This window comes from Penicillium griseofulvum (genome assembly GCF_001561935.1).
Source record: "Penicillium griseofulvum strain PG3 chromosome Unknown contig_6, whole genome shotgun sequence".
NCBI classification, from domain to species: domain Eukaryota; kingdom Fungi; phylum Ascomycota; class Eurotiomycetes; order Eurotiales; family Aspergillaceae; genus Penicillium; species Penicillium griseofulvum.
Window position 1 is genome coordinate 1,749,541 of NW_024467419.1, and position 26,642 is coordinate 1,776,182.

The following is a 26,642-nucleotide window of genomic DNA, read 5'->3' on the forward strand; positions in this document are numbered from 1 at the left end:
TGGTTAATGCATGAATATAGACGAATGGTACTCCTACTAATATTCCCTTCTACGGTACTGCATGGATGGCTAACAAAATATTAAGTCTGTAGAAGCTGTATAGAATTGTTGGCTAGTTGGCTTCATGAGCATAGTTCATATTTAGTCATCTTCCATCTCATTGACAGTATACGATCCTTTGTTCCTTCTCTTTGTTCTTCACGGAATATATTGAATAGCTCATAGAAAGAGGCACATGCAAGGTATCACATTCTCTTCCTGTTGTTTTGTCTCTGTCTATTGAGTTCACGGCTTCCATCGCTCCAAGGACTACGGATAAAGCTTGTGTGATATCTCTATTGCATTGTTCCTCTGCAGATGGTTAATGATCGAGTCTTGAAAATGTTTGTGTATCTCAATCGCATGCAGTGTAATATGCATATCGTGTCCATCGCTCCTACCAAAAATGTCTATAAATCAAGAACGCGTCCATAGATATTGACCACCTTGCTCGCGTTGTTTGTATTCTAGTACCCCAATTCGACTTTGTTTCTTTCTCTTTCTCTTCCCCGACTTCTAGTACCAAGCGTCCAGTGGGTAGGAAATGTACCATTGAGCCAAAACGCATAACGAATCAACACATTACAGGTGAGTGTCGAGGCGTTTCCACGGCGATATTAAACAACGATTGCTTTAAGCACCGGCGTAGAAGTCAGGTATAACCACCATATAAATCTATTTCACTAGCTTACTCTCCATCAGGAGAATTTCAATTATCAAACTTTCATCTATTTTCTTATCTTCCCACCAAAGTACGCCTCCAGATATGGCGTAACGCCTTTCCAAAAGCCGACCCGCTGGCATGGACCCCCTACAAAACCGGCTGTTGGCGCCCTGTTACTGTGGCAGAAAGTCAGCATCGGGAAAGCTTCCATCAAAAATGGTGAGAACTAACAATTCATAAACAGTTCACTCGGATGCCGGTGAAGTCTCGTGACATTCTCAAGTGCTGACAGACCAGGTGAATCATGTCCTGCACCTGCTAGTTTGCCTCATTAAGAGTTCTCACGCGTTGGTGTGCTCGCACGGTGATCAAATTGTGTCTGCTCCTCTCCGCTGTGTATCTTCCACTCGACCATTATCCAATGTGTCCTAGAAGGGGCTCAACATGTTCATCTGCTATCTGTCCAAGACGTCTAGTAGACGATGGATGACCCCCAGCTCCTTGCGTATACCCTGCTGTATAAATTATCCATGCTCCTAGGACATCGGTTGCTAGTAGGATGAGTCCTAGTGTTAGAAGCGAGAAATACTTGTGAATCGACATAAGGCTGGCTGAAAGTAATATAGGCTTGATGTTCCTGTTGTAGATGAGCTATCAGGAAAAGATACATCGAGTAAAGGTCTAATGAGAAAAGCCGTAGTGGGTTTGGCAGCTTAGATATATGGTCCGCAATAGATATGTAGGGTATCATTTCATTACTAGAGCAGAATTCCCACGTTTCGTTTGGTTCTGATGTTAAACTTGCGTTGCATTTAGACCTTTATGGTATCACCTATTAGTAGGTCGTACTATGAAGCTGCTAGGTTGGTGCCACTCAGCGTGTAAAGCCGCACTACATCTCCCTAACACAATCGTGGCCTAAATATCAAAATAGATAAGGATGATCTAGGTAAGACGTACCTACTTATGAAGAAATACAAAGTGTCTTTCTATAAGTACCTCGGAACTAGGGGGTTGAGAGAGAACAATGACCCATCTTAAATATATTAGCATTATATCCTCTTACGTACTCCTATGAAGAGGAAATGGTGAGTATCGAATATATTACACTGTTTCACAGACTGTACATTTCAGAGCCAACGAGCCACAGAACAAGGAATATAAAGGCGTCAACATTCTGGTTCAGGAGTGACAAATCATTGGTAGAAGAGAAACTAGCTGAGTAGGATCGATACCACAACGCCGATGGACCGGATTAGCGCTAGCCTTCGAGATGAGTATGTTCTACCTACTTTGTCGTATCTACCTCAAATCGAGTCTAATCCACCTTTCAAGAATACTGCTGTTTGAATATTGCACGTTTATTATTTTTATAGCATGCAAAGAAAAAAAAAAGGATCAAAAATCGTTCCATCATGGGTATCCTCAACGGCCATAAACATCGTAAAACAAAACAACATACCCATATGAATATAACACGAACCTCAAAACATATATTCCCATATTCTGGATCTTCCAAAAATCAAGCAAGTTGTCGCTCGACGTTGCGTGGTCCAGCCAAAAGCGATGGCGGGATCGGGGGTGCGGGGCCACTATACACAGGCCCACGGACTTCTCGGGAGCCGGGAGGGGGCGGAGGCGGAGGTAAAGGACGTCCGTAACGCGGGTGGTGGGCTTGAGGGTGAGGATAATGATGAGGATGGGGTGGCAAAGGTGGACCAGGGGGACCTCCGGCGCCAAAGGCCAGACGACTAAAGTCATCTGGAAGCCGCTGTGCCTGGTAGCGGTATTGAGCAGCCTGTGGGGATGTAGGGTCGACGTAACCCATGGATCGGTTCGGATCGCCGGGAAGGGAGACGAGAGAGGCACCGAGGGTGCGGGCGATGTCATCGAAGGTGACCTCCATAGGAGAAATGTAGGTGGTGTTGCTTTTTGCGGACCAGGCGAGAACATGGCCGCACACACGGCCGGTGGGACGGTCGAAGACCCATGCGCCGGAGTCACCAGGAGCTGTCGAATCAGGAGAGGTTAGCTTCATATTTACTCGATACGAGTCGATGTCTTAGGATCCAATGATGCTGTATGTTTACCAGCTAAGAAGGGTAACAAATGATGGGTGTGCATGAAAAAAAAAAAAAAACAAAAAAAGGGTATATAATTAAGGATCATATAAACATAAAAATGGATCCGCTGAAGTGCACCTCTTACCTCCGAAGTTACCATTGACACAAAAGCTGGTTGAGAATGAATGACGTCCATGAAGTTTGACCAATGTCATGGCCTTCGAGATCTGCCCTGTTTGCAGTCCACTTGTGCGGCCGCAGCAATGAACTTGCAAACCACCTAGCTCCTCCATCCGGGCTACCTGGTTCAGAAAGATGGGTTGTGGTGGGATAGGGCGCCCTGGACGAGCGATACTGGATCTGGTAGTATCGAGAATGATGTTGCGAGGGTCCATGCGGGACTCGTCGACTTTGATGAGTGCCCAGTCAATCTCATGTTTTAGACCCTTTCGGGTCCAACGCCGTACCCCAGATGATGCGTGGACATAACCTAGCGAGTGTGAGGCTAGATGCTCGTCGTCACGATCTTCTGGGGATGGAAAAAAGTCTTCATGTACGTCGTCAATGGCTGGTTGGGTGACAAGCAGCCGGGGTTCTTCGCCCGGTTCGATACCAGCGGTATCGCCGATGGACGCGGTGTCACCGTCATCGTCTTCTGGCCCAACGGAGTCATCATCTGACGAATCATCATCCGAAAGCCAGAATTCATCATATCCAGACTCAAGGCCTTGCGATGCATCGTCTCCGTCCTCAAGGTCGGAAATTTCAAAATCGAAATTAATGTCGGCCGAGTCATCTTCCTGATAGTCGTACCTGAATCCAGGATGTGGAATGTCAGATGTATCACGGGGCCAATTCCCCGCCGACGACCTGGAAGGGGCGTCTGGATTGGAGTCTCCGGTGCTAGTTTCTTGGCCTTCGTCTTCGCTGGGAGCTTCCAACATATGATGGACTGTCAGACCATATGGCAAGCCATCGACGATGACGGCACCACCGTACGAGACGGGTGGTAGGTGTTCTTCATTCTGAAAGGCACCGATAGACGCTCCGCATAGAGGTCGCTGCTGGTGACATGGATTGAGCTCTCGCTGTCGAAAGGGTGTATCATTGGTGGCATTGGGGCGAGTCTTGGCCGGCCTCCGGCGCCTGTTCCGAGGAACTTTAGACCGTTCGATATCGCCACGAAGGACAATCAAATCCCAGTCATCCCGGCCAAGGGCGAAGTGCTTTTTGAGAGCCATACGAACTTTTTTCACACTAGCGCAAGTAACACAGATCGTCGTTTTCGCACTTTCAGACGATTCGCCAGTCATGATGAGGTTTACTCCACACGACTCAGAAGACTCCTTCAAAATCTTCTGAAGAAGGCGACTCACTCGAGGCATTATGTGAAAATTCCACTCTTGCAGGTGCTCGTCCGGTATTTCCAAGTTCGGAAGTCTCTTGACGGTGCGTTTCTTCTGTGGCTTTTCGAAGTGCTTGTCTTCATTCACGACACCCCACGGATCGGTAGGAATGGTGGGAAGCTTTTTGTCATAGTTAGACATCTCCAGCTTCGATGATTTGTATGCCTTGACTTTTTCTTGGATGGTGACTGGCTCGGGGGTGGGGACAAGGGCAAGCGGAAGGCAGTCATCCAATTCTTCTGCCGAGGGTGCCGAGAATATATCAATCCTGCAACATGACCACAGAATCTTGCAGATTGTGTACATGAAGTTCATTGAAAAAGAGAATGTGCCATCAGGATCTGACAAGTCAAGCACCGGGTAGTGGTAAATTTGTGGAACACGGAGGCCAAGGTCGGTCATCGGTTGGGTTGATAAATGGAAGTTGGGGGCATCAAGGCACAATTGAACGGCCTGAAGATAAGCACCACCGCATTTTGGGCCAAGTTTCTTGACATAAAGATCTTCCACTCGATGCTTGAACCACGAGCGGTCATACTTCATCTTCCAAAGCCGCCCAACTGGTGCCCACAACCCTATCTCTAATAGAATGAGACCCAGCGAATAAAGGTCATAAGCCCATGCGCCATCATCGTCCACGTTTCTCTTGTCATCTGGGTGACGATACATTGCCGAAGACAACGGCTCAGGGGTTGGTCCATCCCCAGAGAAGCGTGCCGGAGAAGTGAGGTAAGGACGGCGAAGATCAGGTCCGAGACCACTTTCATCATCACTCGCATCACTTCGACCTGGGAAAAAAATAACGTTGCTGCTGTTGATATTTCCATGAACCGCATTCTGACTTCTTAAGTGGAGAGCTGACATTAAGAGATCATAAGCCAATCGAAATCGAGTATCGAGGTTCGGAACTCGATTTTCCCGGTACTCCTCTGCTGAAGGAAGAAGAGCGACCAATGGCTTGGGCTTTAGCTCCTTCAACAAGTCACTCGGATTCTGTAGGAATGGGAAGTAGTCGACCGGCATCTGATAAAGGAATGCATAGCGAGAATTCGAGTTATCAATGCAGTAGCCCAAAAATCGCATCAACCCTAAGTGCGAGATTCTGGCGTTCTGTAGTAACTGATCAAGAGACTTCTGGAGCTTTTCTAACCGATCACTCTTATTATCCATCTTTGATTCTGCCAATATAGGCATAAACTCGACAAGCACAGACACATGGGACTCTTTTGTGGAGGCAAGAAGATGCGACGCCGATGATTTCAGACGTCCAATGGCACGCGAATTGGAAGATGCCGCAACAGGTTCATATGGGGGAGGGCTATTGTCGTGGGCCGCACCGTATAGTTGTAGAGCAGAGCGATCGATGAGGAGATGGTTCAATGGCAGGAAAGCACTAAGGGAGTCACGGTGCGTGGTCGTGGGCGAGTAAGTAAATGAGTCGAACATTTGCTTTGGGCTTTGTACCTTCTCCTTGGATTCGGAGAACGAGCCGTGAGACGAATCATAAGGTGAATTGAGGTTAGGTCGTGGGCGGCGCGCACTGTTCCTGCTGGATGACATGCTGGAAGCCATTGTTCGCCGGGAGCGCGAGAGATCATAAAGGGTATCAATGCAGCCGGTGAGTTCATTCAAAATTGTGTTGGAGCGATTTATATCATCCTCCGTCCATTGCGTCTTAATAGGTCTGCTAGCAAGGGTATCCTTTGATGGTATATCGACTTTCCGTTCCTTGGAAGGAAGCATGGGCGCATCTAAATGCTGGATTTGTTCGGCATCGTTGAGAAGTTCTTGAATCGATGACATGACACTCTCAACAACATCGCTGAATCCTGCAGCAGTCAACGATTCGTCGATGTCGTTGGGCTGCGCGGCGCTTGCATCGCTCCAATCTAGACCCCATGCCAGTAATCGGTCCCTCTGTTTCTGGAAACTCCCGTGGAGGGCGACGAGCTCAGGGTCGTCCAGGGCCTTTGAAGCTGTTGTGACACTCTCGCAAGAGGTCTTCGTATCGGTATATAATTTCGTGAGGCGTCGCTGGAGAAAGCCGCCTCCTCCTCCATGTCGAAGGACTGACATCTTGGCGATTGTGGAGGGGATCGATAAGGACAAATATAGTATCGAGCATTAGAGACAAGGCACTGCAGTGAGAACGTTCAAGAGCACATAGTGAGAGTCGCGGAAAAGCAAAGAATCCATCGGATAATAGGGAATCGACAAAGACGGAGCAGTTTCAATGGGTGCCTTGAGGCGATGAAGGCCGATAACCACAGAACGACGCATTGAGGGAATCCTGTTGCCTAACCAATGAGCGATCACAAGAGATGTCAACAGTGGGGTCACGAGCGGTCACGAGTCAGGCAGCAGGTAATGAATGTTTAGATTACGGTATTACCAGTACCAATTACAGATATATAAAGTTCCTGCCTCGGGCATTACATCAAATGATGTGCACGAAGTACATATGTTAATACATAGTACTTGCATTCTATTCATTTGAGTTAATTTGTACATACAATAGAGTTAAAAAAAAGTAACAAAGTCACCGGAGAGAACATGCCATCAAGGCATAAAATTGTCACTCATCCGATTCATCACCCTGTCATCACTCGCGACACACCAACATCCCGTGCTCGTTTCTCACTGAAATTATGCAGTCTCTCTCCAATGAGATAGACTTCATCGCGGATATTGGTACGCCAGACCGCCACTCGTCTCAGCAGTAAATGCACCATCCATACAGACAGCACGGTCAACAGTGTGATAGGGTAAGCATAACGGTAAATATTAGGCTGCACTCCGGTGTGAGAGTAGAAAATTGTCCAGCGCACAATAAACCCAAAAGACAAGGGCAGGGTTACTGCGATTGTAGTGAATAGCATGATTGGAAGAACAAGGGCACGAGTGGCGAGGCTCGCATTGGGTCTCAGCCAACCATCTTGGAAGACGCTGTTGACTGCAGCGGCCACCCAGGAATGGGGCTGCCAGAAGGTCAACTTGATGGCCATCTGGACATACAACACCCCGAGTGCCCAGTCCTGAACGACATGGACAACATGAGATTCTCCGTCACCAAAGAGGGTGTGCGCTGGAATGAGAATGTATAGTTCAGTGAGCAGCGCGAAGAGTGACGGTAGAATGATAATGGCGACATGGACTATGTAGAGAAGTCGAGCAGCATGCATCACGAGGCCCAAGCTGGTCTGGGCTGCTTGGCGAGGAGAGCGAAGGTATGCGCCTGTATGCTCTCGCACGGATTCAAGTGCGGCACTGGAGTAGTACGCCAGGTAGGCAAGTGCACCGACCATACAAAGACCACTTGAAAAGGCGTAGACGTCGTTCACCGGAGCTAGGGTAGAGGAGTAGGAGCCGATGATTTTCCGACCAATGACCAAGGGAATAATGGTGATGCCTACCCCGGTGGTGGCGGCAAATAACCAGATTAGAAGAATGAAGGCAGCGATCCGAGTCCGGAAGGACGGAGGGATATAAACTTTGGTGAACATGTTGCTAGATCGGCCATGTAACCCATCGGCAGGATCAGGCTTACCATCAACACGTTCATTGTCTTCGGTGACCTCAAGGAAAACGCGGTTGCCTTTGGGGATGCGGACCTGATCAGAGCCAGGGGCGCGCACGTATCGACCGTCGCGCAGGAAGTAGACATCAATGTTTTCCCGTTCGGCTGCAGCCTGCTGATCACGTCCAATTACTGGATGTTCCCAGTCACCCTTGCTTCTAGATAGAACACCCCACCAGGTCTTCCGGACATGGTAGCCTTCCTCCTCCAGGTGTCTTTCGGGGAAGAAAAAGTTGCTGAGACGCAGGTAATGGGCACACTTGTGGAACCACCAGTTATACAAATCATGCAATCCATCCGAAGGTTTGAATGATTGGATGACTACAGGCAACACAAAGTTGTAGAATAGCAGATCAACCGGGAACTCAAGCATCGGGGCACTGGCAGACCAGTGAATTGGGAGAACACCATCGAGGGCAAAGTGCAAGCCCCAGACGACACCTCCTAGACAGACGATCACTAGCGCACCGTATACGAGGGCACTAAACCCTATCTTACGGAGCTGGGTAGTGATGCTGCGTTCGAGAACATCACGTATTGGATGGAAGGTTGGATCATCGGGGTCACGAATGAAGTCTAGAGTAAACAATTAGCGAAAGGATCAAGCTCCAGCAATAGAATCACAGCACTTACAAAGCACACCGCTTCTCAAAATCTTTCTGCACATGGAAACAAATAAGGCGAAGTGGAACATGTAACACGTCCCAACAAACCAATGCACGAAAAGTGAAGTGAGCGGGGAAGCAACAGTAAAAGCGATACGAGAGGCCACGGTAGCTTCGGAGAAGAGTGGAAGCAAAGCAAGATCAAGAAGACTGCCACAATACAAAGGGAAGACAATCATCTCAATCCCTATGATGAGAATGACCTTCATAACTCCTCCGGCTTGTATCAGGACCTCAGCAAGCAGACCTTCCATTCTTTGTCCCCGATTGGCGCCAGAAAGCAGCCCTGTGATCCGTAGATAGAGAAGCCCTATCATGAATGCAAGCAAATATCCCATGAAGATAGCAATGACACGATCCTTGGAATCCCAGACCGCCAGGTCATAATCGACCGGTAATGTGGCAGAGGCTGCTTTTGCTGCACTTGCGCTCATCAACCTTGTTCCAGGCATCGAGAAAAGTGATGATTTAGCGAAGGTGGTGAGTTGTTGTTGAGCTTGACCAACAAAGTTCTTTAAATGGGAAAGGTCAAGATCCAGAGATAGGGCACCGGGAACGCCGAGAGTCACAATCCGGAGTGGGAAGTCATGTAGGATAAACTTAACAATGGCAAATACAGATTGGAACACAGCACCAAGGCGAGCCTGGTGCAATTTAAGCGCCTGGTGTGAGAGCACTGAGAACATGGGAATATCAGACTCATGGAAAACTAGGAATGCTTTGATCACTTTGTTCAAGCGGTGACTGCTTGCATCAATGAGGGAGAGCGATGCACTGGTGACTGAGTTGTCCCGAGGGATCCATTCCCCAATAGGCAAAAGAGCACTGAATGGGCTCAGTACAATCTTGAAAACAAAGCTGAACCAGTACATGAGATATCCCACGACACCAATAAGAGTATCAAGAGCGATGTCTGCAACGACTTCCACCGCGGTGATAGGGACACCAATGATGAGTTCAAGAGGGTTGGCCAACAACACAAGGGCAATTTTACCCCATAGGTACGGGAGCCAGATACCGATGGCGACTGTGAACGCAATCAGAAGGGCACAGAATACACCGTTCTGGAAAAGCCCGAAAATGGGACCATGCATGCCAATGAGGTCCATGATCCCTTCGAAATCGTCACCTTCGATTGCATCGATGTCGTTAGGGTCCAGCCCAGCATCCGCCGCGGCGGCAGCAGCATTTGCGGCAGCGTTTCCTTGGATTTGTTCCATCCGATTTGGCAAGGGCACGAATGGGTCTTCCAAGGCTGGATCCTGAACAATATGTCCCTCGTCTTCGGGAACTGGTTCTTCTGTACCGCGCTCTACGGGTATGATATCTCCCCAAAACCATTCGAACACCCGTTCAATGATGCCCTGTGGAAGCCGATCATCCACTTGCACATTGCCGACAGGGATGTCATTGTCTCTGGTCGATGGCCCATAAGTCACGTTCTGGGTAGAAGGTCCGGCGTCCGTATCAGGTGGGTGATCATCACCATGGTCATCTTGGAAATCAAGATGGGCAGCGTCTAAGAGTCCTGGGTCTTCGGGATCGCGGGGGTGAGTAGAAGGCCCTGCTGCTGGATCCCGGTTGATGGTGGCTCCAGTGATTGCATTCACAATCCAGTCCAGGTCATCCCCATGAGCCTCTTCGCGGAGGATGCGCAGCATTTCTTCGTGGTTACCATGAGTCCGGGCCACTAGGTCCCGGAAAGCCAGAGCACGAGCCGTAGGAGGGGGGCCTCCTATTTCATAATCAGGGTTGTTCCCATTGTAGTCTCGTAGCTCTGCTTCAAACCCAGGGAGACCGTAATCAGATTCATTTGAGGACGGAGCTGGGGAGTGAGGAGCAAAATGAGGGAGGTTGTCATTGTCCAACTCATGGGCTTCGGCGCGTTCATCGTTGACCTCATTTTCTATTTGAGCTGGAATGGCTTCAGGTTGTCCAAGACCAGCTTGTTCGTTTAATCGATCATTTACCCGATTATTGGCATTTGCAACCAATTGAAGAGCAGCCTCGCGCTCTCCTTCTGCGATGTTTACCATGGGTTGCTGTTGCACAACCCATTCTCGAATCAGGAAGAGTAGAATAAATGCAACGACTACAAGAAGGGTGATGAGCTGGCCCTCCAACGTGTCCATGATCATGTTGTTAATTGTTGGATACGGTGTCAACGAGTTCAGGAACTTGACATCCGAAAGCCATGATGGATATCGAGGTTTGGTCGAGCTAGCCGTGACGTTGTTTTGTGTGTTGCCTTGTCCGACAGTCGAGGTAAATGCGGACATGAAGAGAGTAGGAATCACTTTTTTGATAAGGGTGAGCATGAGTGGCTCACCAGCTGCGAAATTGAGAATGGACGACCGTGCAGATGGTACAGCAGTAGCAGATGAGATAGCGGCATTAGAAATGGTCGAAGTAATCGAGTCAGCTACTGCTGCAGCGCTTCCATTTGAGAACAGTTGCCCTAGACCATCTTGGGCGGTTTGTGCGGCCTGGTTTCGAATGCTTTCATTAGCAGACCACCGGCCATCAGCAAGCCAAAACAGTGCCCTCCAGATTGCCCGCATCGACCAGGGTAGCCATCCCAACCAAACAAATGCAACCAGAACAAATCTCAACCATGTCACCAGAGTCCGAAAGCATTGGATCAAGGCTTGCTTCGCAAACAGAGGTGCAGGAAGGCTCTGGGGCATATTTGGGTCATATAGTTTGGTAAATCGGAATGGCGTTTTGCAGAGCTCGCAGTGTTTCTTCTGCGAATGTGACAACCATTCAACCAGACATGTTTGGTGGACAAATTTAATACTTCCGCTGCACTTGCACGGGTAAAACAGAGATTCCTCTTCCGTTGCCTCGCCATGACATATCCGACAGGTATCCAGGTCGTCAAATCCTTTTTCCCTTTCATCATACGCCGGGTCGTTCATTACATCGGGAAAGGTGTTATTCGCATTGTCGCGGAATTGGTAGTCCGCGGGCTCCATAATTCGTGAATCTCGCCGAGTTGACGGTGGTTGATCAGATGTTCACCATGTTCCTAGTCGAGCGGGAATGGTAAAAGATCTAAACATGCGGAAGGCTTGTGTTGGTGGGGTAATCCGAGGTGGGCTGAAGAGGGATAATTTAGTAAGGACAAAATTAACATGGCTTTTATATAGGAGTATCATACCTCACAAGCGTAATCTGTAGATCATTGGTGCTTGTAACAAAGCAATTCAGCCCAGGTGCCCAGCCCGGGGCCATCCAATTCGCTGACTCAGGGGTGTGTAATGTAAGTACATTAAATACGCTATTCCCTGCTTATCAAAGCAGCGTTAGCCCTGGGTATTGTTGTATCTGCAGTACAGGTAGCCACCGATGACCTCACTAAGGTGCTCTAAAAAAACAAATCCTTGATTATTGTGTCATATGCGATCGGATCCCCTTGTCCCCTTAATGTAATAAAATCACTACACTTTCTCATCAGACCTAAAGCTGATGCGTTTGACCATTACATCCTTAAAATCCAACAATCTTGAAAAATTGACCCAGCCTACTTAAGGTATCTGACCGCGGCCCGTGAAAGTTGCTAGCGCCAAGACCGACGCGAGCATTTCGCCTACAGCAGCTAATTTGCTTCGATTTATTCAGTCTTGAGTTCCAATATCGAAAAAGTCATATTCAACCGGGCTGTGAGCTTCTCTCCGATGCAGCGATAATCCTCTACCGAGCCGACTCGATCTAAGTGTGTGGAAGGGAAGCCCTCCGCAGATTACGGCGACCTCGAATCTCAGGAAATCGCGTGACCTCGACAGGGTCACCCTTAGTTGCTATGGCAGTGAAAGAGAATGGACAAGTGACAGAAGTCACGTCTAAAGTCAATGGTCGAACGGATCTTGAAAAGCCACGGAAGAAGGGCTTCGTGCGATGGACAGTCGGACTTGTCGTGAGGTGAGTGGTGGTATCGCCATCCTCATACATAATCTGAATCCTCTTTTAATCTCTTCAATTCTCAGGCTGTGTATCTGGTACGCACTCCTGTCGCCATTCCTCAGATGCCCATCCCACCTCGAAGACCTCACGGAGATCTCGCCTCGAGTCTGCAAGCCATACCTGATTGCTCGTTCACATGTGGAACCTTATGTGACGCCATATTATGATATTTATGCGGCGCCTTACGTCGATCAAGCCCAGCCATACGTGGAAGTGTTTAATCACCGAGTTTATACCCCGGCATCCAAAGTTGCCAAATCCGGGTATGAAAAGTACGGAGCGCCGGCATTGAAGCAAGCTCAGGCCTATGGGGTTGAGCAATGGGAAAATCAAGTCACACCAAGACTTCACACTGCTCAAAGTAAGGTGCACCAGCTTTATCTAGTCGAGGTCGATCCCTATGTCCAGCAAAGCGCTGCTATTGTCTCTCCGTATTATCAGAGGGCCCACAATGTTATTCTCACTGTGTATCAGGGCCATCTGGTACCTTTCTACGCCAGTTCCAAGCCTTTCATCTGGAAGGCTTACTCCACTGGCCAGAGTATTTTGACAACCCATGTCATGCCCCGGGCGCAGTATGCATGGTCATCTGCGGTCTACTTTGCTAATAGCTCACTATGGCCTCACGTTACCGGTCTTTACTCTGAGCAAGTGGAGCCCCAGCTAGTCAAGATTGGCCAGCGGTTAGCAAGCTACAGGGAGGGCAAGCGACTTCGCGCTGTGATAGAAGATGTGGATAGGTATATATAGTTCCCTGATTTCTCCAACCCATGGCTTGCTAACCATGATGATTGGCAGTTCGACTGTGCAGCCTGTTACCTCCTCGACCACCAAGTCAGAGGAGCAAATCCACACCACGACCACTGTGACCTCAACCTCCACGCCCCTGTCTCCTGCCCAACCCACACTGACTCCTACCGAGCAAGCGCAGCAAGCCCGTGAGAAGATAGATTTGGACCTTGAGCGGTGGCAGGGAAAGTTTGCTCTCGCGGCTAATAAAGGTATTGAAGACCTTGAGGAACGTATTGGGGAAATCGTATCCGCCCTAGTTGCAAGCAGCGCGAACAGCCATGGCCAGAGCCTTTCTACCGCGCTTCAGTCGGTTTCCGCTGAGCAGATTTCCTCCGTCAAACAACGTATCAATGAACTCGCAGGTTCAATGCCAGAGGAGGACTCCCCGGAGATCGAGAAGTCTACTAGCGACTTGCTGGTTGGAGATATCCGAGCTTCTGCTATCTTTGTGAGAGATCGCGCACATGCACTCCGAGAGTGGTCTATCTCGTTTGAGGACGAACTTGTTCGTCGAGTCACTGCTGCCGTCAATTCGACACTGGATGTTCTGGACAGCATTCGCGATCTAGGCCTACAGGAAATTGGTATGCGCTGGGCGTGGATGGATGGTGTCACATACAAGGATTGGGCTAAGTACCATGCCCTCAAAACGCAACTCGAAGAATGGCGCGCCGACATCCGAAATGTCGGCATGAATCACAAATCCGTATCTGACGCTAGAGCCGTGGCCAGTGACATCCTGGACCAGGGCATGCATGAAGCCGAACAAGCTGCCAGAGAACTTGTCCGGTTGAAGGATGTTGGGATCTGGAAGATCGCTGCTCGTGAAGTAAGCGATAATTTCGACACTCGCACCGGAGCCCCGCCGGCTAGGCCCAAGCCCCAGGAGACTGAGGAACCTGACGAAGAGGCCATCAAGGTGGATTCCGAACACGATGAGTCTCCCGAAGCCATGTCAGCGTCAACATCTGACGACACTTACGAGGAAGCACACTCTGCCGATGGACCTTCCACGGCTGTTGATGCTGAGGCGTATTTTGATGGCGCGGACGAGTCTGTTATGGATGATGATATTCTGGTAGAAGAGCAGCCCTCAACGAGATCCGCCTTTGGTGTTGCGGCTGCCGATGCAAATTCGCATCAAGCACCGATCTTGGATGACGAAGGTCACGATGTCCTAGACAGTCTGGCAAGCAAGGCCAGCGACACCTACGCCGAAGTGAGCAATGCTGTCAGTGAAGCTATTTACGGTGCATCGACAACCTCCGGAGTCGGTGAGAAGGCAGCATCATTGGCCAGCGAACAGTACTCTCTTGCCTGGTCCGCCGCCTCTACCGTTATCCATGGCACTCCTCTGAGCCCCCGGGAGCAGGTTTCCAGTGCCGCCTCTGAAAAATATAGCGAGGCTGTAGCCGCGTAAGTTGTATAGAATATCCAGCTTCTTTTAAAAATTGCATACAAAATCGAATTCTCGCTAATGCGAATTTCTGCCACAGTGCGTCCTCGGTCATTTACGGCACTCCAACACCGATTGTCCAATCTTTCATGGGCGGAGCCAGCTCAGCATTTGCTCATTCGACAGAGCAGGCTAAAGTACTCTATGAGATCGCAAAGTCTCAGGTTCTTGGCCAAATGGCTGAATCTAGCGCTCCTGCTCATTCCCAGCTCCTAGCTTCCATAGAGTCGGCCTATTCGGAGTCTCTAAAATATGCCACAGATGAGCTGGAGTCGAAGCTCCGCGCTGTTCGTGCTACCGCGACGCCATCCAACGCTGGACCTCTGGCCCAAATTTCATCCATCGCATCTTCCCGCCTAAGCCAGGGACTGAGTTTAGCATCCGAACAACTATCTCAAGTGCAGCAACCAGAGCCAACAGCCAGTCCTCGGGGAGGTCTCGACCCATTCGTGCTTGATGCCCAGCGTCGATACTACGAGGCAGTCGGTTTGGCCCATGACCACTACTCCGCTTTTGTCTCTACGGCATCTGGAGCGGTCTATGGTTCTCCAACTCCAACTCCAGCCAAGGGAATCATTGAGGAAGCTGGCTCACAGTACGAGCGCGCTTCCTCGTTGGCTTCTGCCAGCCTTGCCGCTGTTGTCGCATCGGCAAGCTCGGTCATCTCTTCTGCGGATGGTGGCAAAGCACAAGGTATTATTGATGATGCTTCATCCAGATACAATGCCGCCCTCTCTGCGGCTTCTTCATCTCTCTCTGAGGCCTCCATTTCGGCCAGCTCGGCTATCTATGGAACTCCCACCGGCCCTGTAGAGTCACTTTCTAGTCAGGCATCTGAAAGCTGGGAAAATCTCATCTCTAAAGCCAGCGAGCAGATCTACGGCACACCAACACCGTATCTGCAGCAAGTGCTGAACCATGGGCGTCCGCAGTTTGAGGCAGTCCAAGAACTCGTCTCTGAACTGATCGTGGGCAAGCAGCCTTCGTTTACCGAGAGTGTGCTGAGCAAGCTGCACGCGGCATACGAGACGCCATACCCAGCTGCTGCCATCTCATCTGCCTCTAGCTACGTTAATGAGGCTTACGGATCAGCATCCTCCGCCGCCGCTTCTATCGTTTCGGAACCCCCAAGCGTAGAGGACATCATACAACACGCGAATGACCAACTACATGCTGCTGTTGAAGCCGCCAGCGTTGGTATCTACGAAATTCCTAAGGGTTCCTATGAAAAGGCCACCGATGCTGCAGCCGATGCCTACACAACAGCTTCTGCCCAGATCAGTGGTGCGGTTTACGGCAAGGAATCTGGTTACATCGATCGCGCCAAGGATTCTATTGAGAGTATTCAATCCAAAGCCAGCACTGCTATTTATGGCCAGGAACCCAATGCAATGGAGAGCGCGGGTTCACGCCTCATCGAAGCCCTTGAGAGCGCCAATTCCCAACTGACTCATCTAGCCGCAAGCTATGGCAGCGTCGCGTCTGAGGCAGTCGAGACCGCCGCATCCCACGTTGAGGATGCAACAAGCAGCATCAAGAGTGCTGCAGCTTCAGTCAAAGATGAACTCTGATCCATTTTAATCCGGCGTGTATCATCTTTTCGTTCATTTTTCTCTTTTGGTTCGGACTCACCCAGTTTGTTCCAAAGGAAAACCATCCTTCGGGAATGCCATGCGCGGCCCACGACGCATTATTCCCCATATAGTTTGTCACGACGGCCATATGCTCATGATCTGCATGCAACATTCAGTTTTGCTTTTTTCGGCTTCTATCTTCTCATTCTGCGTTCCTCTAGTCACTTCCTGGTCAAAATACTAGGCTTGCTTTGAAGTGATATATATACGTTCGGTACATAATGAATTGAATTTTCTAGTTGTATGTAAGTTTTTCAATTGTGAGAGAAAAGTGAAATAATGTTCTGTATCAAATGCTTGGCCTGCAAAACACGTAGGCAAACCTTTATGTAGCTTGAACTCAGCTCGAGGGTCCCCAACTGATAAAGATATAGAACAAAAAGGGCGCTTGAGATTGGCAACCAGTAGAGACAGGAAGGACCTTAGAGCTCCCATTCTATATAAGCTCATTTTGTACATATCCTCCATACTCCAGCAGAATCACCGATACTTCATAGTGGAGCCTCTCTTTTCTTTCTTCAACTGCGTCTTGCTCTTTGGGGCATCGCCTTCTTGGCTAGCATCACCACCACCCATTCCAGCAAACCCCTTCTTCACGCCCATTATCGTGGTATAGGCAGCATACACAGAATACAATGGAATCACAGCCCACAACCACCAGGCCCGGTCGTTGAAGAGGCATACAGCGACAATGCATCCCTGAGTCCAGTAAAGCACATCCCACATATACTCCGTCAGGCCAGTGGCGTTGAGATCTTCGCCAGCGGAACGCAGAGAGCCGTCCTCATTGTAGCGGGGCCGGCCCATCCGGTCTAAGTAGTATTCAATGGCGAGAGTTGGAACAGCTAGGAAGACATATGGCTTCAACGAACGCGGCCGCTGGAAGACAAAGTGCAGGAGGAGGAAGAGCAGGTGCAATGCAGCAGAGACAAGGTGGGTACGGCTGAGTACTGCGCCATTGCGGGTCGCCAGAGATTTAGCAGCTTTCTGGGATACAGTCAGAAAACTCCCTGCACAATGATCAGAGCTAACTCACCTGAGCCATGATTGAATGCGATCACCAAGTGATCTGCAATATGGTGCTAAAGATGATCCTTTCCAGGTACACAATGCTGCAGATGAATTGACCAAGCTTTCCTCCTTTTCAAATGATAAGCAAGTGACGAGAATCCGAGGCTAAACCGAAAAAGAAGAAGAGAGGGGACATGCATGACAGCTATAGCACATCTGGTGATTGTTGCCCTCCACTACCCTCACCGCCCAGCAACAACGGCAGAAATGACAAAGGCCGCTTCAGACCAAAATAACAGAAAGAACGACCGAAGCTCGTCTCATCTTGAGCACATCTTACAGTCCTCTACTTCTTTGGAAATGTTCCTGACATTCTGAGAGACTGATCCTGCGTCCGCAGATGACGTAACCAGAGGAATCCCTATTCGTTTCTTTCTATCTTTCATCCGCTTACGATTTCCGGCTTGGGTTTACATTCCTCATTGTTCCACACCTGCGTACCGAAAGCAGTCGATAGCTCCTGCATCTAAGAAAATTCAAAGACATTGGACTTGCTGCTGTCCATGTCTAGTAGCTGTTGATGGACCATTCGATCACGCTGCAACAACTCACTCGATCGCGTCGTTTTCTCCCCGCGTCTTGGAGGACATTACAAAGGCGCCGGACACTGATGTTACAGTAACGCCGACTAACCCACTCTCCCAATCGCATCATTACCACAACCTTCGATAATCACTACACAATCCCCTCCCTGCCTTGAGCTGTCGCATAACGTGCTGCCGACCCCTCACCATGGCCTTGTCCACCGGGCATGTTGCCAGTCAGCTAAGGCACCTCATTTATTACCAACTTGACAATAACCTAATCCGCAATGCGCTCTTTCTCGCTGCACGCCTCCTCGCTTATGAACCCCGATCCTTTGAAGCTCAATACCTACTCGCTCTTTGCCATCTACATAACGGGGAAGTGAAGGCGGCGTTCGAATGCAGCCAGGCTTCGGGCTCGCGCGGTCTGCATGCCGGCTGTGCCTACGTTTTCGCTCAGGCCTGCCTGGACCTGGGAAAATACTTGGACGGTGTTACAGCTCTGGAGCGCAGCAAACCCCACTGGGTCTCCAAGAACCACTGGAGTAAGCCCCGTCAAACTTCTCTAACTTCAAATTCAAGCGCTTATTACATTATAGATAAGCATAGTGAAACCCAGCGCCAGCACCTGCCTGATGCTGCGGCTGTTTATTCTCTGCAGGGAAAACTTTGGCACGCACATAAAGATTTGACCAAAGCAGTTGACTGCTACGTGGAGGCACTAAAATTGAACCCCTTCATGTGGGATGCATTCCTAGGGCTTTGCGAAACAGGTATGCCCGGCTTCTTCTTTTGGGGTGGCCTTTTCTAACACAATCTCAGGTGTCAATATTCGTGTCCCGAATATCTTCCAGCTCAGCCCAGAACTTCTTGCAATAATATCTTCATCGCCGGAGGAAACAGCTACTGCGCCAGACAATGTGTGTTACGAAGAAGGTAACTTTCCCGTGCAACCTCCTGGTAACCCTGAATCCGACCCTTTTATGGTCTCTGCCTCTCGTGGCGAGACTGACGCCACATTTGGGAGCTCTGCTCTTTGGGAAAAGTTGAATGGGAGCTCTGCCAATTTTCCTACTTTGGCACAACCTGTCTTCCACGACGGAATGGAGACCCCAGGCGCACAGAGCAGTGGCTCCGATGATTTCCGCATTGCGAATGGCGTCACTGACCCAGAAGCTGGATGGGAAGCACCATTAGCCCCTGCTCGAAAGACGCGGACAATCCAAACTATGAGCCTTGACCATACCGGGCAACCTCCACCGCGAATGCGACCAACAGGCATCAGACCTCGACACAAAACACGAACCGAACCAGAAAGTCAGCCGACTGCTCCAGTAGAAAGAGACCCCTCTCTTGTATCCAGATTCGGCGACCGCAAGCGCACAGTCTCTGGGCAAGTTGCCCATCCCCCTCCTTCGTCACAACCGACTGAACCAGGTGCACCCCAGCGCCGAAGCGTTCGCCTTTTCAACCAGATCAAACCTACAACCAGCAAACTTTCAAACAGCACGCTTACCGGCAGGGATGGTCGCGAAATGAAGAAGTTGAGAGGAGGGCCTACGAAAGGACGGGTAGGTGCGCCCACTGTCGGGCGTGTTGTGAGTGGCAATCGAAAACCCATGGAGACACCCGACAACGATGGTAAAGATAATCGGACTGGCTCGTCACAATCCCATCCTGCTGTCCCTCCTATGCCCAAAAATGCCGAAAAAACCAAAGAGCTCGAAGCATTGGATTGGCTTTTGGGACTTTTCAATAAACTTGCATCTGGATACTTCTCATTGAGTCGTTACAAGTGCGCGGAGGCCATCAGCTCTTTCAATTCTCTCTCCCAGGGGCAGCGTGAAACCCCTTGGGTTTTGTCTCAACTTGGACGGACCTATTTCGAACAAGCAAGCTACACAGAAGCTGCCAAGTATTTCTCCAGGGTTCAGAAATTAGCGCCCTCTCGCACCGAGGATATGGAGATATACTCCACTGTCTTATGGCATCTGAAAAGTGATGTAGAACTGGCTTACTTGGCACATCAGCTACTCGAAGCGGATCGTTTATCCCCTCAGGCATGGTGTGCTATTGGCAACTCTTTCTCTCACCAACGGGATCACGATCAAGCGCTCAAGTGCTTCAAGCGTGCGACCATGATTGATCCTGGATTTGCATATGCTTTCACGCTACAGGGACATGAATATGTCGCCAATGAAGAATATGATAAGGCATTGGAGGCCTATCGCCACGGCATCAACGCCGACAATCGACATTATAATGCTTGGTACGGACTGGGGACTGTCTATGACAAGATGGGCAAGCTTGACTTCGCTGAGCAGCATTTCCGCAATGCAGCCAGTATCAACCCGACGAATGCAGTGCTCATTTGCTGCATTGGTCTGGTATTGGAGAAAATGAACAATCCCCAAGATGCCCTGGTTCACTATGGTCGAGCCTCCGCACTAGCCCCCAACTCAGTATTGGCGAAGTTCCGGAAGGCGCGCGTACTGATGAAGCTGCGTGAATACAAGTTTGCCTTGGCAGAATTGAAGGTTCTAAAGGACATGGCACCGGATGAGGCAAACGTACACTACCTTCTTGGAAAGCTGTACAAAATGCTCCACGACAAGGCCAACGCTATCAAGCATTTCACAGCGGCCTTGAACCTGGACCCAAAGGTAGGTCTTAATCATTAATGTTCCGTTCCCTTTTTGAGTTCTTTCTGACTGTGATCCCGCACAGGCTGCACAGTACATCAAGGACGCGATGGAGTCGTTGGACGACGACGATATGGAGGATGAGGACATAGCGTAGACCTGTGATGTTCCAGGTCTTTCTCTTGGGTTCCTACGGGGCCCTCTTTATGAACTTGGCGTTTGAGGGCCTCTTTGCACAGCATCACTGGGGAGTTTTCTTTTCCAGGTTTAGACATCTGGCATACGATGGTGTTCTGTACATTAATTGAACGATTTTCCTCGGACATGCATAATGAGGATGATGCATGCATAATTCCATTATTTTTTTCAAGGAAACTGATTCTTGGTATTGCATCCTCAAAATATAGCTGATTCTACAATATGCATGTCCCCGCAAGTGCCCTGGTGACATCGTCATATGCATCTTCCAGGCGGTAAGTCGGCTTAAAGGCAGAAAAACGATTCAACGTTTCTACTCCGATTTGCCCTTCCCCACAAGCCATGCATGGCTCAGTCTTGGATTTGATCTGCTATTCCTCTTTTCTTTTTTAATTCCTTTGTATTACCGTCGTGGGTTGGGTGTTGTCTACATAACAAAGAACAAGGTACGTATCCTGTTGGGAAGTATAATTTCTGTCCTCTGACCGCGTTTACCCAGCTATTCTTGACTCGCCCCAACAACCGTCATCATGTCCTTCGGCTCTTATATTACTTCGGGTGTTAGCGCTTTCGTGGTGTTGACAGTTTCCCTCTTTGCACTCGGACAAAAGGTGCCCCGGGCCGCTTTCTTTGCCCGGTGTCTCGCCTCATATGGCTGTCTCCTCGTTTCTGCCGCGTATGGAGTGGTCGTCTCGATCTGTCTGCGGTTAGTTGGATACGGGCGTGTTTCACAGTGGGCAGCAGGCCGCAGCTTCAAGTGGCTGATGCGATTTACAACCGGTGTCACATTCGAGGTTGTTGAAGGCGAAGAATACCTCTCCACTCGTCCAGCCGTCTTCATTGGTAACCACCAAACTGAGCTCGACGTGTTGATGCTTGGCTGTGTCTTCCCGCCATACTGCAGTGTGACTGCCAAGAAGTCATTGCGGAACATTCCTTTCCTGGGCTGGTTCATGTCTCTGTCCCGGACCGTGTTCATTGACCGTGCCAACCGGGAGACAGCCCTCAAGGCTTTCGATGGCGCGGCCGCCGAGATGCGCGATCACCGCCAGAGCGTCTTTATTTTCGCTGAGGGTACCCGCAGTTACTCCGACGAGCCTACCCTACTACCCTTCAAGAAGGGTGCTTTCCACCTTGCTGTCAAGGCCGGTGTGCCGATCGTGCCGATTGTGACGGAGAACTATTCGCACGTTCTGTCGCCTCGTGCCTGGCGATTCAACGCCGGGGCTATCAAAATCAAAGGTTGGTCATACTAAAAGTTACTGATCGTAGAGCATGGCTAACAATTCTGAAACAGTCTTGCCTCCCATCCAGACTCAGGATTTGACATCGGGCGATGTGGATAGCTTGACCCAATCGACGCGGGATTCAATGTTGAAAACCCTTGCAGCAATGTCCCATGCGCAGAAGAATGAGGTTGATGGTGCTCGCACCAACGGCGTCTCCAGCGCCGTCGAAATCTAAGTGCAAGATAAATTGTGCTTTGTCACATAGCTCCGCGCTCAGTACTAACCATATGCCTCTTTTTGACTTGAGTGCATAACAGCAGAGAGCAAACCTGGACACCACAATTAACCAAGCAATCCGGCACTGCATTCACCGCAGTGTATTTCTGTCCACTTCTTGGATACCCAAGAAATAGAATTTGAAGGTCCCAGACGTCGAACCTATCCGACACCATCCTTCATTGCTCAGGATATCAACAATAGTCTAGACATTGGCATTGCCTCTGGACCGACTTTTGACTCTTGATCCAACTCTTCCCCCTTTGGAATTTAAAATGTATATATTCTTAGCGCAACGCATGACATGACCCGGCTACTGTTGGATACTTGCTTTTTTTACTCTTATATACTTGGTCTACACTCGTCCATAGAATAGAAATAGGCTTGGATTCTTTTACCCGTTACCGCGCATCTTGTACTTTATCTTCGCAGAGTGCCCTTGCAGCTGACGTTTCAGTAGTTAAATCAAAAGTGAATATCCATCATAAAGGTCATTGTACATCTCATCGGCACTAGGTAGCCTTCCAGAAGAAGAATTACAACTGCTTCTACTTGGAACAAAAGGATATATGTAGTAATCAGAATAAAACGCGCAGGGATGGAATTAAAGGAGCTCTTTCATTTCGTTAATCATAACAATGCACAGAAATATGCCAAGGGGAATCAATGCGCCGAAAAGCTCGCTCAGAAAGAAATACGGGATGCAACGTGCAAGTAGCTCCAGGGAATGGTCACTGGTCTTATCCTGGGAAGAGGGCACTCAAAAGCTTGGCAGGTTCTGGGTGTGCTCGCAGCGGCCCTCAGCACATGGCCGGATATCGATGTCAATATCAACCTCCTGCATGGGCAACCAGGGGTCGCTGATTTTCGAGTTCACTCGCCACGGATCCTGCTCGCCGATTGTGCGAAGGGCAAGGGGCGCAACACGGACGTTCTGATGTTCATTCTCAGGGTCTGGGGTCGTGATGCACCCGGGCAGGTGGTGATCACTGTCACCCACGATCACCTGCCGCGAAACCGCTCCAATATTAGGGCCCGAGGCAGCCGTGGCGACAATATAGTCGGTCTCGAAGCTAACGAGTTGGACGCGCACAGAATAGTTAGGAATGCCACCTATGGAGATTTTGATATCGGAGTAAGGTCGGCCCCAATTTTGGACAGAGTAAACAGGAGACCCGAGTTCCTCGACTGGTTCGGGGGGAACGACGTTTGTAAACTCCAGATCCTTTATCCAAGTGGCCAGCAGGCCGTCTCCGGTCATTTTCAAGTAAGCCTCCTTAAGAGCCCAAATTGAGTAGAAGAGCCGAACGCCGTAGGCAGCAAGAACTTCCTCATTGTCTCTGCTGGGGTCGCTTTTACTGAGCCCAAGCTTACGCGCCAATTTAAGAGTCAAGTAGGGGTTCTTGATGGTCGCGAGCTCACGGGGTGAGAGAACATCAGTAAAGACATCCACGAAATTTGCCAGGTCGGCAAGAGTCTTCGGGGGACGGTTAGAGCGACGACGAGAGGGTTCATCAACACATGCAATGTCAATGCCCACTCGAGGCAAACCTTGGGATTCGCCAGTTGAGTGGGCTGTTGCGGCACGTGTGCCTGCGAACAGAGTGAGACCAGCCTGATGGCTTACGTTGAAATCAAGGGTTGAGTCGTAGAATGGGCGGTTTTCAGGCATAGGAGTACGCTGAATCTCAATTCTATTCCAAGGAGTGCCAGTGGCTTGGTGAACGTAGTAATATTTCAGCAGCTGGGAGGCCAAGGACAGGCGCTTGTCCGAGGTTTGATGGTACCTCTTAACGGCTGCCTGATCAGACTGAGTTAAGGTATCGAGAAAAGGAAGGTCAAAATAGTTTTCCTCCCAACGTCTGACATCGATGTACCATCGGACCAATGTGGGCTGGTCCTTGGAGCTGTCGTTCAATCCAACCTCAGTGAGATCCATTTTCGTCTGATATTGGTTAGTGGATGCATTACTGGAGACCCTGCGGTTAGTTACTCACAAGTCCAGAAACACCGAGGTCTAATAGTCTCATATATACCTACATGCTCCGCATCCCACCTTGTCAGATCGAAGCCATATTAGCCCCGCCTATCGGAGTTCTTATCTATCAACACGTGTCGATAAGCCGATCGTGTGTGCGTGGAAGTAAGATTATGGAAAGATACTACATAGTATGTACATGACGATTTGATCGTACCTTACGGTGCATGGAGACAGTAACCAACTATGGGATCAGGTACGACTATCCCATATTGTTCTTAACGTCGCTGTCTAGCAATAAGAGGTCATTACGCGACAACACCCAAGTTCCCCGCCGGAAAGTTAAAGTCACGTGCCAAACGAGTCATCAATATCAAGACTCCGAGGACAGTCCTCAATTCCTATCTTTAGAGACAATGGCTATCACCGTTGGAGTTCTGGCTCTACAAGGCGCATTCTTCGAGCATGTGCAACTTTTGAAAAAAGCAGCCGAGAAAACACCATCATCGGAATGGCGCTTTATTGAAGTACGAACGCCACAAGAACTAGCAACATGCGATGGCCTAGTATTGCCCGGAGGCGAGAGTACCACCATGTCTTTGGTCGCAGCAAGGTCAAATCTCCTCGAGCCACTACGGGAATTTGTAAAGTAAGTTGACTGCGGTCAGCCCATATCATTCCGATCAATCTAATACCTTGGGTGCGCAGAGTGGATCGCAAACCAACGTGGGGTACATGCGCTGGGCTCATTTTGCTCGCAGAGTCCGCTAACAAGACCAAGAAAGGCGGACAAGAGCTAATTGGTGGTCTTGATGTGCGAGTGAACCGAAACCACTTCGGTCGACAGACGGAAAGCTTCCAAGGCCCGTTGGATCTGCCCTTCCTGGGTCGGGACGCGCCTCCGTTCCCAGCAGTATTCATTCGGGCCCCTATCGTCGAGAAGATTCTTCCTCACCATGAGGGAATTCAAACAGAAGAGATTCAACAAGACGATGTTGTCGTGGCGCCATCCAGACAAGCACGGGATTCGGTGGCGCAAGCAGCAACAGCAGAGCACGTCGAGGTGCTAGCAACATTAGTTGGGCCAGCAGCTCAAAAAGCCGCGGAAGGTCGAAACATCAATCCTGACCAGGAAGTTGGCGACATCGTTGCAGTGCGACAGGGCAATGTATTCGGCACCAGCTTCCACCCGGAGCTGACAGGCGACGCAAGGATCCACACTTGGTGGTTGCACGAAGTTCAGTCAGCAGTGCGGAAACGAGACAAGTTAAAGCAATAATTCACTAGCATTAGAAGGCGATGGGGGAAAAAGAAAATTGTGAATAGAGTATTCGGCGAATAGACATTTTCTGTTTCTGCTAATTGGATTCACCCTCCCATTAAGTAACGCCATTGCTTTGCCAAGCCAGTACTTTTTCATTATGTCCTGACCTACCTGCCGGCGCCGTATTCATCCTCCTCGCGCTGGCGCTGGTCATCATAGGCGCGGCCATATCCACCACGGCCCGGATCGTATTCTTCGCGGTATTCATCCCGAACTTGACCGCCTGATTTGCCTCGTCTGTAGAGAGAAAGTCAGCCATTACTGGCCCGTAGCCGCTATTAGTAAATACATACCCGAACTGCCGTCCTTCCTCGAATCCAGGGTCAAGGTCTGTCCGAATTATCCGCTCATCCAGCTTGGTTCCTCCGATGTACTTCAAGCAGTCCAGCGCATCCTGGTGGGTATAATACTCGACGAAGCAAAAGCCGCAAGGTGTTTTGTTGAATCGGTCGAGACCCATTACAAGTCGCTTGATCTCACCACACCTGGGATTCGAGGTTAATCTTAATTCGAAGGGAACCAAGGGCGCATTCTCACTTGGCAAAGAGCTCGTGGATTTGTTCCTCGGTGGTATAAAAGGAGCTTGAATTGGTCAGTAACGGAAACTGGGTCTAGGTTATTGCATGCTGCTTGCATACAGATTTCCCACGTAGAGGGTTGTCGCATTTTTCAATTTGTCGTCCGGTTTCTCCTGCTGCTGTTCATCTTCATCCCGGTCGTTGAATCTGCGTCGCTTGTTCTGTGTATGGTTGTTCAGCCTCTATAGCCCACTCGGACTGGGTTGGTTGCGACTGGACTAGTTGCACACAGCTTGGTGAAGGACAGTCCAGGGCGAGTACTCACTTTGCTAACATAGTATGCGCTAGGTCGATCCAGTCGGTCGACTGTATTTACAGCCAACAAACTCATAGTGAATTGGTACGAATGTTGAACTTGGACTGCGTGGTTGGCGGACGGTAGTTGGGGAAGCAAAGCAGCTCGGAGCTCTTCGAAAGATCTTGGCGCCCAAGAATTCCACTCCGCATCAACAACTTTGCTTTCGCCAACTTTGTTTTTTTCACCCGCGTAACTCATCTGCTATTTCCGACCGTCCCAGGATGGTCTGAAACTATCAACACCTTTTGATTATACACAATTT

The 26,642-nt window shown here is 49.6% G+C and overlaps 9 protein-coding genes across 9 annotated transcripts; 4 read left to right on the forward strand and 5 right to left on the reverse strand.

Moving 5' to 3' along the window:
- Positions 1–2,225: 2,225 nt before the first annotated feature.
- Positions 2,226–6,248, reverse strand: PGRI_077460 (uncharacterized protein; the record flags this gene model as incomplete). Its single annotated transcript, XM_040795460.1, has 2 exons — positions 2,226–2,713; positions 2,912–6,248. The coding sequence occupies 2 exons, from the start codon at positions 6,246–6,248 to the stop codon at positions 2,226–2,228; spliced, it is 3,825 nt and encodes a 1,274-aa protein (XP_040653137.1).
- Positions 6,249–6,763: 515 nt separating this feature from the next.
- PGRI_077470 (E3 ubiquitin-protein ligase SSM4) lies at positions 6,764–11,392 on the reverse strand (the record flags this gene model as incomplete). The annotated part of the gene is made up of 2 exons (XM_040795461.1): positions 6,764–8,325; positions 8,383–11,392. 2 exons carry the CDS (start codon positions 11,390–11,392, stop codon positions 6,764–6,766), a joined length of 4,572 nt encoding a protein of 1,523 aa, XP_040653138.1.
- An 827-nt stretch (positions 11,393–12,219) lies between these two features.
- Positions 12,220–16,199, forward strand: PGRI_077480 (uncharacterized protein; the record flags this gene model as incomplete). Its single annotated transcript, XM_040795462.1, has 4 exons — positions 12,220–12,338; positions 12,404–13,120; positions 13,179–14,588; positions 14,669–16,199. 4 exons carry the CDS (start codon positions 12,220–12,222, stop codon positions 16,197–16,199), a joined length of 3,777 nt encoding a protein of 1,258 aa, XP_040653139.1.
- A 543-nt stretch (positions 16,200–16,742) lies between these two features.
- On the reverse strand, positions 16,743–17,307 carry PGRI_077490 (SND2/TMEM208 family protein; the record flags this gene model as incomplete). Its single annotated transcript, XM_040795463.1, has 2 exons — positions 16,743–17,249; positions 17,299–17,307. The coding sequence occupies 2 exons, from the start codon at positions 17,305–17,307 to the stop codon at positions 16,743–16,745; spliced, it is 516 nt and encodes a 171-aa protein (XP_040653140.1).
- A 758-nt stretch (positions 17,308–18,065) lies between these two features.
- PGRI_077500 (anaphase promoting complex subunit bimA) lies at positions 18,066–20,656 on the forward strand (the record flags this gene model as incomplete). The annotated part of the gene is made up of 4 exons (XM_040795464.1): positions 18,066–18,402; positions 18,457–18,630; positions 18,680–20,520; positions 20,585–20,656. 4 exons carry the CDS (start codon positions 18,066–18,068, stop codon positions 20,654–20,656), a joined length of 2,424 nt encoding a protein of 807 aa, XP_040653141.1.
- Positions 20,657–21,227: 571 nt separating this feature from the next.
- On the forward strand, positions 21,228–22,161 carry PGRI_077510 (1-acylglycerol-3-phosphate O-acyltransferase SLC1; the record flags this gene model as incomplete). The annotated part of the gene is made up of 2 exons (XM_040795465.1): positions 21,228–21,939; positions 21,995–22,161. The coding sequence occupies 2 exons, from the start codon at positions 21,228–21,230 to the stop codon at positions 22,159–22,161; spliced, it is 879 nt and encodes a 292-aa protein (XP_040653142.1).
- Positions 22,162–22,962: 801 nt separating this feature from the next.
- Positions 22,963–24,141, reverse strand: PGRI_077520 (4'-phosphopantetheinyl transferase family protein; the record flags this gene model as incomplete). Its single annotated transcript, XM_040795466.1, has 1 exon — positions 22,963–24,141. One exon carries the CDS (start codon positions 24,139–24,141, stop codon positions 22,963–22,965), a length of 1,179 nt encoding a protein of 392 aa, XP_040653143.1.
- Positions 24,142–24,596: 455 nt separating this feature from the next.
- PGRI_077530 (pyridoxal 5'-phosphate synthase glutaminase subunit PdxT) lies at positions 24,597–25,459 on the forward strand (the record flags this gene model as incomplete). Its single annotated transcript, XM_040795467.1, has 2 exons — positions 24,597–24,829; positions 24,889–25,459. 2 exons carry the CDS (start codon positions 24,597–24,599, stop codon positions 25,457–25,459), a joined length of 804 nt encoding a protein of 267 aa, XP_040653144.1.
- Positions 25,460–25,611: 152 nt separating this feature from the next.
- Positions 25,612–26,413, reverse strand: PGRI_077540 (nuclear cap-binding protein subunit CBC2; the record flags this gene model as incomplete). Its single annotated transcript, XM_040795468.1, has 5 exons — positions 25,612–25,741; positions 25,798–25,989; positions 26,042–26,086; positions 26,143–26,243; positions 26,348–26,413. The coding sequence occupies 5 exons, from the start codon at positions 26,411–26,413 to the stop codon at positions 25,612–25,614; spliced, it is 534 nt and encodes a 177-aa protein (XP_040653145.1).
- Positions 26,414–26,642: the final 229 nt, after the last annotated feature.